The sequence below is a fragment of the Nicotiana tomentosiformis genome, chromosome 11 (assembly GCF_000390325.3).
Source record: "Nicotiana tomentosiformis chromosome 11, ASM39032v3, whole genome shotgun sequence".
Classification (NCBI taxonomy): domain Eukaryota; kingdom Viridiplantae; phylum Streptophyta; class Magnoliopsida; order Solanales; family Solanaceae; genus Nicotiana; species Nicotiana tomentosiformis.
The window spans coordinates 119,585,066-119,596,525 of NC_090822.1; the positions used below are offsets into that span (position 1 = coordinate 119,585,066).

The window sequence follows — 11,460 nt, forward strand, 5'->3', positions numbered from 1 at the left end:
AGAAGCAAATCATAGAAATTACAACTTTGCTAGGAGACAAGGAGACTGACCCTGATGCTATCAAAAGAGAGATTGTTGATTTCTATAAAAGCCTAATGGGAACAACTACCAATACCTTGCCCGCCATCAACAGAATGTACATAAAGAATGGTCCTACACTATCTCACCAATAAAAGGGTTGATCTATGTGCAGAAGTAACCAATCAAGAGATTGTTGAGAGCCTCAAAGCAATTGGTGATGGTAAAGCTCCAGGTATTGATGGCTTTTGTGATGACCCTAAAGGTCATCTTATATTTTAGAACTTGAATCTGCGCTCTTTAGCCTTAAAAATCTCATTTTTACCCTCCTCGATTTGCATGCGCAGTCCGGGTAGATTTTCGGAAAGCTTTTATGTTGAAAACTAATGAAAATAAGAATTTTTGACATAAAAGTTGATTTTAGTTGATTTCGGCCAACATTTTTGGTAAACGGGCCCGGATTCATACTTTAACGGTCCCGATAGGTCCGTATCAATATATGGGACCTGGGCGTATGCCCGGAATTGAATTCGGAGGTCCCTAGCTTGAGTTATGAAGTTTTGATGAAAATTAATAGTTTGAAAATTATTTGTTTTTAAGAATTGATTGATGTTTGTCATTGTTAGTATCGGGTTCGTATTTTGGTTCCAAATCCCGGTACAGGTTCATTATGATATATAAGACATGTCTGTGAAATTTGGTGAGAAACAGAGTTGATCTGACGTGATTCGGACGTCCAGTTGAGGAAATAGAAAATTTTAAAGTGTTCTTGAGAATTTCATTTGATTTGGTGATGAATTTAGAGTTTTAGGTGTTATTTTAGCGATTTGATCGCGTGAGCAGTTCCGTATGATATTTTTATACTTGCGTGCATGTTTGGTTTGGAGCCCCGAGGGCTCGGGTGCCATTCGAGCGATGCGCGAGTTGAGTTCAAACCTCAACAAGGATGCTGGTGCACCAAATCTGGTGTGCCCGCGCCTACGAGCCTTTGGTCGCAGGTGCGAGCGAAAGCCCCGCAGATGCGACCCAGGCCTAGACTTCATTTTTCCGCAGATGCAAACTTTTCTCCGCATGAGCGGGACCGAAGAAGCGAAACCCTGTACGCAGGTGCGGCCCCAGTTGGCCCAGTCCTTCTTCGCAGAAGCGCATATCCCGTCCGCACATGCGGATGCACAGGTGCGAAGGTCGCTGGGCAATGAGCATTTATTTCGGACTCCAACCATTTTTCTTCTTGTTTTCAAAAGGATAGGAGGCCTAGGGAGATTTTTCAAAGACAGTTTCTTCCCAAAATCATAGGTAAGTGTTCCTTAACTCGTTTCTTTCAATCTTTTACTTCATTTTACTAGAATTCAACCTAAAATCTAGAGTTTCATGGTAGAATTAGGGGTTAGGCTAGAAACTAGGGATTTTAGGAATTTAGACCTCAATTTGAGGTCAGATTCCAAAACTAATTATGTATTCGAGCTCGGGGGTGAATGGGTAAAAGAATTTTGGTCTGCACCTCAAGTTTTGACCAAGCGGGGCCCGGGGTCGATTTTTTGACTTTTTGGTGGAAAATTTGGGAAATTTAATTTATGCAATATAATTGATTCCTTTAGCAATATTTGATAATATTGAGTCATTTTTGAATAGATACGAGTGGTTTGGAGGTGAATTCCAAAGGAAAAGCTGTGATTGAAAATTAAGTGGCCTTCAGAGCGAGGTAAGTATTGTGTCTAACCCTAACTTGAGAAAATTATGAACCTTACATTTCTTGCTAAGTAAAATCCATGTGAGCGGCGTATATGTGAGGTGACGAGTACTTATGCGCCGCCAAATTTACCTATTTTTTTCTCTATGTTTCTCTGTTTTTCTTATATTGTCATTTTCCATGTCAAATTGATACGTGTCATGCTAGTATTGTTTAATTTATCGTTCTTATCATGTTTACAGATTTTCTAGTGATAATTGAGTTCTTATTTCAAGTTGAGGTTGATATTATGGAACCATGTATTGAATTAAGTTGTGTACTTGTTATTCTGTCTCCCTGTTGTTATCTATGTATTGCATTATGGTAAAGGAGAGTGTTAATGCACGAAGGGTGATGTCGTGCCATATTGTGAGTGTTAATGCACGAAGGGTGATGCCGTGCCATGATATGAGAGTAAAAGCACGAAGGGTAACGCCGTGCCGTTTTTATCAATTTTATGGTAAGATTGATAGTAAAAGCACGAAGGGTGATACCGTGCATTTTTCCTTACTGTATTCACTATTTTTGTCTATTCATGGTATATTGACTGCTCCGGTGTTCATTCTATTGTAGTTCTTTATCTTGTATTCCCCTCAGTGTGTTCCCCTCCTGACATTTCCTGTTTAGTTCTTCATTTCTGTTATTCGTATATACACTGTTGAATTGTACAGGTTGATTTGTAGGTGCCTTGCCTTAGCCTCGTCATTACTTGGTCAAGGTTAGGCTCGACACTTACCAGTACATGGGGTCGGTTGTACTGATACTGCACTCTGCACTTTCTGTGCAGATTTTGATGGCGGCTCTAGTTGATATAGATTTTGCTATTGGTCCGCTGTCCCGAGACTCAAGGTAGATCTGTCGGCGTCCACAGACCTTGAAGTCTCCATCTATCAATTCTTTTCTACTGTTTCTTTTATTCATACAGTTGTATTTCTTTCAGACTATTACTTGTAGTAAATTCTAGAATGCTCGTGAATTGTGACTCCAGATCCGGGTGGTAGTAATTAATACAGTTTTATGATATTACGCACTTATTATATTTTATTTAAGTTAATTATTGATATTTATTGAATCGAAATAAGGAAATGGTTTACCGATTCTCTAACGTTGTCTTGCCTGGCAAGTGAAATGTTAGGCGCCATCACGGTCCCGTTGGTGGAAAATTTCGGGTCGTGACAGTTGGTATCAGAGTAATAGGTTGCTTAGGTCTCACGATTCACGAGCAAGCTTAGTAGAGTCTGGAGGATCGATACGAAGACGTTTGTGCTTATCTTCCAGAGGCTATGAAGTTTAGGAACGAGTTTCACTTCTATTCTTCCTTGTCGTATGATTTTTCTTTTGCAATATTGATTGAACTCTTCTACTCTTATTCTCTCGCAGATGGCGAGAACACGTACCGCTTCCTCAGCTGAGTAGAAGCCAGAGCCTCCAGTGACAACTCCTATGTGGGGCAGAGGTCATGGTCATGCCAGAGGCTGAGGTAGGGGCAGGGCTCAGCCTAGGGCCCGAGCAGCAGCCCCAACAGTGGAGCCTTAGATAGAGATTGGCGAGGAGGTTCCAGCCCAAACTGTTCCTGTTAGACCAGCTCAGGTTTTGGAGGGGTTCATTGCTACCCCAGTACTTCAGGACGCTTTGGTCCATTTGGTGGGCCTTATGGAGAGTGTGGCCCAGACTAGCGCATTTCCCATGGCACCAACAGTCTCCCAAGCTGGAGGAGGAGCCCAAACTCCTACCACTCCCGCTTCGGAGCAGATGGCTCCCCAGTATTAGGCTCCATCATCTCAGCCAGTCAGATTAGTTCAGTCGGTTATTGCGGCACAGGTCGGAGATGGGCCAACTATGTCTTCTGAGGCTTTATGGATATTGGACAGGTTTACCAAGCTCTTTCCTGTTCACTTTAGTGTGCTCTTTCAGAGGATCCCCAGGAGTATCTTGACAGCTATCACGAGGTTCTACGGAACATGGGTATAGTGGAGACCAATGGGGTTGATTTTGCTATATTTCAGATGACTGGTTCCGCCAATAAATGATGGATAGATTACTTGTTGACCAGATCAGCTGGGTTGCCTGATCTTATTTGGGACTAGTTCTTTCAGCTCTTTATAGAGCATTTTCTGCCTATCACATTGAGAGAGGAGCGTCACCGTCAGTTTGAGCGTCTCCAGCAGGGCGGTATGACTGTTACTCAGTATGAAACCCGTTTTGTGGATTTGGCCTGTCATGCCATTCTTCTGCTTCCCACCGAGAGAGAGAGAGAGAGGGTGGAGAGGTTTATTGATGGACTTGCTCAGCCTATCAGATTGCAGATGGCTAATGTCGCTAGACGAGTCGAGATGGTTCTTACTCAGGGAGGTCAGGGGTATGACAAGAGACCTCGTCATTCCGATGAGTTCAACGGTGCCTCATCTAGAGGCAGGAGTACTTTTGGTAGAGTCCATCCTCCCAGGCCATTTCATTCAGCGCTCCAGGCATCCCACAGTGCCTCAGGTGGTCGTGACCCGCAGATGCATTATTCCGACCATCTAGCCTACAGTGCACCACCAGCTCCTATTAGTGCACCTCCAATCCAAAGTTATCAGGGTGGTTATTTAGGTCGACAAGGTCAGTTTCAGGGTCAACAGTCACAGCAGCCGAGGTTGTGTTATACTTGTGGTGATCCGATGCACATTGCTAGATTTTGCCCTCGGGCAACAGGCAACTCACAGCATTAGAGTTCTCGTGCCATGGTTCCGACACCAGTTGCTGCACCACCTGCTCAGCCAGTCAGAGGCAGGGGTCAGGCAGCCAGAGGTAGGGGCTAGAAAGTTAGAGGTAGAGGTCAGGCCGTTAGAGGTGGAGACCAGCCAGCTAGAGGCCATCCCAGGGACGTAGGTGAGGGTGGTGGGCCCCAACCCTAGTGTTATGCTTTTCCAGCTAGGCCTGAGGCTGAGTCATCTGACGTTGTTATCACAGGTACTATTTCAGTTTGCAGTAGAGATGCTTCAGTTTTATTTGATCCAGCATCTACTTACTCATATGCGTCTTCCTATTTTGCTTTCTATTTGGTTGTGCCCCATGATTCTTTGAGTGCTCCTGTGTATGTGTCCACACCAGTGGGAGATTCTATTGTTGTAGATCGTGTTTATCATTCGTGTGTGGTCACTATTGGGAGTCTTGAGACTCATGTAGATCTTCTACTTCTCGACATGGTTGATTTTGATGTCATACTGGGAATGGATTGGCTGTCATCTTATCATGCTATATTAGATTGTCACGCTAAGACGGTGACCTTAGCCTTGCAAGGGTTGCCTCGATTAGAGTGGAGAGGGAATCTTGGCTATTCTGCTAGTAGAGTTATCTCTTATGTGAAGGCTTGGCATATGGTCGAGAAGGGGTGTCTAGCTTATTTGGCTTATGTTCGCGATTCTAGTGCGGAGGTTCCTTCCATAGATTCGGTGCCGGTTGTTCTGAGTTTCCAGAGGTGTTTCCTGCAAACCTGTCGGGGATGCCATCCGATAGGGATATTGATTTCTGCATTGATTTGGCTCCGGGCACTCAGCCTATTTCCATTCCGCCATATCGCATGGCCCCGCCAGAGTTGAAAGAATTGAAGGAGCAGTTGCAAGATCTGCTGGATAAGGGATTCATTAGACCTTGTGTCTCGCCCTAGGGTGCACCTGTGTTGTTTGTAAAGAAGAAAGATGGATCGATGAGGATGTGTATAGATTATCGGCAGTTGAGCAAAGTCACCATCAAGAACAAATATCCATTGTCGAGGATTGATGATTTATTTGATCAGCTTCTAGGTGCCAAGGTGTTTTCAAAGATTGATTTGAGATTTGTCTACCATCAGTTGAGGATTAGGGCATCCGATGTTCCCAAGACAGCTTTTCGGACTCGGTATGGGCATTATGAGTTTCTAGTGATGTCATTTGGGTTGACAAATGCCCCAACAACATTCATGGATTTGATGAACCAGGTGTTCAAACCCTACTTGGATTCCTTTGTGGTTTTGTTTATTGATGATATCTTGATCTACTCCCATAGTCGAGAGGAGGATGAGCAGCACCTTCAGATCGTTCTTAAGACTCTGAACGACAGCCAGTTATATGCTAAGTTCTCAAAGTGCGAGTTTTGGTTGAGTTCAGTTGCTTTCTTGGGTCACATTGTATTATCAGAGTGTATTCAGGTTGATCCTAAGAAGATTGAGGCAGTCGAGGACTGGCCTAGACCCACATCAGCTATAAAGATCCGTAGTTTCCTGGGTTTGGCGGGTTATTACCGTCGATTTATGAAATGGTTTTCATCCATAGCAGCCCGTTGACCAGATTGACCCAGAAGGGTGCCTCGTCCAGGTGGTCAGACGAGTGTGAAGCGAGCTTTCAGAAGCTCAAGACAACTTTGACTACGGCACCGGTATTGGTGTTACCCACAGGTTCCGGATCTTATACAGTATATTGTGACGCATCTCGTATTGGTCTGGGTGCGGTATTGATGTAGGGTGGCAAGGTTATTGCATATGCTTCACGACAGATGAAGGTTCATGAGAAGAATTACCATGTTCATGATCTAGAGCTGGCAGCCATTGTTCACGCGTTGAAGATTTGGAGGCACTACCTTTACGGCGTGCTATGTGAGGTATTCACTAATCATCGGAGCTTGCAGTATTTGTTCAAGCAGAAGGAACTCAATTTGAGGGTGATGTCGTACCATATTGTGAGTGCTAATGCACGAAGGGTGATGTCGTGCCATGATATGAGAGTAAAAGCACGAAGGGTAACTCTGTGCCGTTTCTATTAATTTTATGGTAAGATTGAGAGTAAAAGCACGAAGGGTGATACCGTGCATTTTTCCTTACTGTATTCACTATTTTTGTCGATTCATGGTATATTGACTGCTCCAGTGATCATTCTGTTGTAGTTCTTTATCTTGTATTCCCCTTAGTATGTTCCCCTCCCGATATTTCCTGTTTAGTTCTTCATTTCTGTTATTCGTATATACACTGTTGAATTGTACAGGTTGATTTGTAGGTGCCTTGCCTTAGCCTCGTCATTACTTGGTCAACGTTAGGCTCGACACTTATTAGTACATGGGGTTGGTTGTACTGATACTGCACTCTGCACTTTCTGTGCAGATTTTGATACCGGCTCTGGTTGATATAGATTTTGCTATTGGTCCGTTGTACGGAGATTCAAGGTAGATCTGTCGGCGTCCACAGACCTTGAAGTCCCCGTCTATCAATTATGTTCTACTGTTTCTTTTATTTAGACAGTTGTATTTCTTTCAGCCTATTACTTGTAGTAAATTCTAGAATGCTTGTGAATTGTGACTTCAGATCCGGGTGGTAGTAATTAATACAGATTTATGATATTCCGCACTTATTATATTTCATTTGAGTTAATTATTGATATTTACTGAATCGAAATAAGTAAATGGTTTAACAATTCTCTAACGTTGGCTTGCCTGGCAAGTGAAATGTTAGGCGCCATCACGGTCCCGTCGGTGGGAAATTTCGGGTCGTGATAGCTTTAATGCAGTTTTCTTCAAGAAAGCCTGGGACATTATCAATATTCAGATAATAGATGCTGTGAAAGAGTTCTTCTCGACTAGAAAACTCTATAAGGCTATAAATTGCACTAATGTTACATTGGTACCTAAAGTTAATAAACCCACCACAGTCAAAGAGTACAGAGCAATAGCCTGATGTTCAATCCTATATAAGATGATCTCTAAAATCTTGGGTTCCAGATTACAGAAAGTCATACCTTACATCATTTGTGAGGCTCAAGCAAGCTTCATTCCTGGTAGAAAGATTGCTGATAATGTCATTCTAGCTCATGAGCTTGTCAAATCTTACACTATAGCCCATATATCCCCTAGATGTATGATAAAGATTGGTCTCCAGAAAGCTTATGACTCAGTAGAATGGATCTTGTTACAACAAGTGATGAAGGAGCTTAGATTCCCTGACAGGTTTATTAGATGGATAATGGAATGTATTAAGACTGTCAACTATACTATTCTTGTGAATAGAGAAACCACAGAACCTTTCAATGCTGCCAAGGGTCTTCGACAAGGAGATCCCATCTCCCCTTTTCTCTTTACAATAGTGATGGAGTACTTGAGTAGATCACTGCATGAACTTAAGAAGGAGCCTCACTTCCAATATCATCCCAGATGTAGGAAGCCGTGCATTACCCTTCAAGTACCTAGGCATTCCTTTGTCTACAAAGAAAATAGCTCTCATCCAGTGGCAACCATTGATTGAAAAGATCACAACTAAGATTTCTTCCTGGGCTGCTAAAAAGCTTTCTTGTGATGGTCGTGTGCAGCTGGTCCAGTTTGTAATCTTTGGCATACAAACATACTGGGCTTAATTATTTATCTTACCTACTAAGGTACTGAAAATGATAGAAGCATTCTGTAGAAGCTACATCTTGTCTGAAACTAACACAATAACCAAGAAGTCCTTAGTAGCATGGAAAAATATCTGTACTCCCAAGTTAGCTGGTGGACTTAACCTCATTAACCTTCCTTTGTGGAACAAAGCAGCAATTTCCAAAACTTGCCGGGATTTAGCACACAAACAAGACAAGCTATGGATAAGGCGGATCAATGCATATTATATAAAACAACAACAGCTACAACATATGCCAATACCACAGCAAGCCAGTTGGATGGTGAGACATATAATTGGATCTAGAGCAACTCTGCTGCAGAAACAGAGTATAAATGATAACAACAAAAGCATTATTAGACAAATATACCTGCAGCTCCTAGGTGATTTACCAAGAGTAAGCTGGAAATGCTTGATTTTCCAGAATACTGCTAGGCCAAAGGCAGTCTTCACTATGTGGTTATTGCTCCATGGACGATTGCCAACTAAAGATAGGCTAGCCAACTGGGGTATAACTATTACCCCTCAATGTGTTATGTGTCAAGATCAGGATAAATCAAGGGAGCACCTCTTTGTTACATGCCCATACACTAGAGAACTGTGAAAAAAAGTAATGACTTGGGTTCAAACATCACATATGTCTACCACTTGCTGGGATCAACATCTTCAGTGGATCATCAAGCAAGGAAAGGGGAAATCCAAGAAGGCTAGCATCTTAAAAATGATCTATGATGAGATTTCGCATGCAATATGGATTGAAAGAAACACACGTATATTTGAGCAAAGGTACCGAGGGAGTGATGTCCTTATGAGGGAGATAACATAGATATGCAATGTTAGAGTAGCTACTCGAGCTAGGAGCTACATACAACAGTTTTGGCTAGGAACAGAGTAGATTCATTAGTTTTGTTTATAAATAGGTATCCTTTGTTTTGTCTTTCAGCTTTGAGATAGTCAGCTGAGTTAGCATGACTATGGTTTGTACAGTTTCTCTTTGGCGACTAATACAAAAGAAAGTTAATTACCAAAAAAAAAGAAGGGGACTTCAGAACTGCGGATGATGTGCAGTTATACCTCAAGTCTCCTTTGAGTAGTTGAATCCGAGCAAGTCTATGGTACGCCGCCGGGACCAACTCCAAAATATGCACAAAAAGGGCAGAGTGTAGTATGAGTACAACCGACCCCATGTAATCCATAAGTGTCGAGCCTAACCTCGACGAAGTAGTGACGAGACTATGACAAGACACATATGTAAACAATATGTGCAAGTATATACATATACGAAGCAATATTGAACATATTAATTAACAAATTTTACAATTTGGGAGGGAACATGTGAAGGGAAATGGTATGCAAATTTAAGCCAGGAAGTGTCACGTAGCAGCCAAATAATGCACCAACAACAAAATAGGTAGCTGAAATATAAAATTGGCACGGCACCACCCTTCGTGTATTTACTCTCATCCTTCCCATGAAATGATAAATAAATAATATGAATGGCATGGCATCACCCTTCGTGCTTTTAAACTCTTTCTTGCCACAATATGAAGAAAAAATAATTTAAATGGCACGACATCACCATTTGTGCTTTGACTCTCTTTCTCACTTTATAAATCAAAAAATAATAATGTGAAAATGATACGGCATCATCGTTCGTGCTTTTACACTCTTCCTCACCATGATAATAATAATATAAATAGTATAAATGGCACAGTATCACCCTTCATGCTTTTACACTCTTCCTTACTATTAAAATGATAATATAAATTCAGAAGAGTATTTAAATACGGGGATCTATACTTGTCAATCAATTCAATACCAGAATACCAACCTCACATTCCAAAATATTCAACAATAATTAAATTAGCAATAATTTCATGAAAAATAATCAAATAAATAATAATAAACTTAAGCAGGAATACCTTAATTAAATAGGCAATTATTCACAATGAACAAATTCCACCCACATGCTTTGACTCAACCACATTGCATAAGTACTCGTCACCTCACATATACGTTGTACCCGCACATTAAATCACGTAGCAAATAGACAAACAAGTCTTACTCCCTCAAGTCAAGGTTAACCACGACACTTACCTCGCTTTGCAACCAACTCAAGATTCCAATAAACCTTTACCTCGAGAATTGGTGTCTGAATGCCGCGAATCTAGTCACAAATAATTTAATATATTCAACACGAATTATAGAAACCAATTCTATATGAAAATACTAAATTTTCCAATTAAAAATTCGAAATTCAATTCAAAAATTAATAGTGGGGCCCACATCTCGAAACCTCACAAAATTTACAAAATGTGAACCCCATTCAACCAAGAGTCCAACCATATAAATTTTACCAAATTCCGACACTAACTCGACCTCCAAATCCCTAGGCCCAAATCCTCAGATTTCTGCTCATAAACATGTAATCTAGTCGAAATACTCGACGATAATTCAATATTATTGACTAACAATGATCAGAAGTGACTTACCTAAAGCTTTCCCGTGAATTCCCACCGAAAAATCGCCCCAAACTATGCTTGAAATGTCCATAATGACAAAAATGTCGGAACCCCTACGTTTTTAACACTGCCAGTGTTTCCGCATCTGTGGACTCGCTTCTGCGAAGAGGTTGTCCGCTTCTGCGAAGCAGCTCGCCCCTCCGCATTCCGCTTCTGCGATCAACAAGCCGCTTATGCGGCTTCGCAGATGCGACAAAAGCTTCGCACCTGTGCACACTACGCAACCCCTTGAAAGGTCGCTTCTGTGATGCTCACCTCGCTTCTGTGAGCTCACACCTGCGGTCAAAAATCCGCAGGTGCTATTGCACTAGAAGGCCAAAATTCCAGATTTTCCTTAAATCCAAATTTTGATCCGTTAACTCTCTGAAACTCACCCGAGGCCCCCGGGGTCTCTACCAAATATACCAATAAGTTCTAAAATATCATACGAACCTACTCGGGGTCTCAAATCACATCAAATCTGTAATTCGCACCTCGATTCGAACGTAATGAATTTATAATAATTTTAATTATAAAATTCACATTGAAACACGTCAAAACAGTCTGGAATGACCTAAATTTTTGCATGTAAGTTTCAAACGACATAACAGAGTTATTCTAACTTTCGAAATCGATATCCGAGCGTGATATCAATAAAAGTCAATTTGTGGTCAAACTTTAAAATCTTTAAGCTTTCAAACTTCTAAGTTTTTTGATAAATGGCGATAACTCAAGTTAGAGACCTCCAAATTAAATTTCGGGCATACGCCCAAGTCCCAAATTACGATACGGACCTACCAGGATTGTCAAAATATTGATCCTTGCATATTTGCTCA

General features: G+C 41.5%; 1 protein-coding gene across 1 annotated transcript; it reads left to right on the forward strand.

Moving 5' to 3' along the window:
- The first annotated feature begins 8,133 nt into the window (after window positions 1–8,133).
- Window positions 8,134–8,727, forward strand: LOC138902091 (uncharacterized). The gene has a single exon (XM_070189901.1). The coding sequence runs from the start codon at window positions 8,134–8,136 to the stop codon at window positions 8,725–8,727; it is 594 nt and encodes a 197-aa protein (XP_070046002.1).
- Window positions 8,728–11,460: the final 2,733 nt, after the last annotated feature.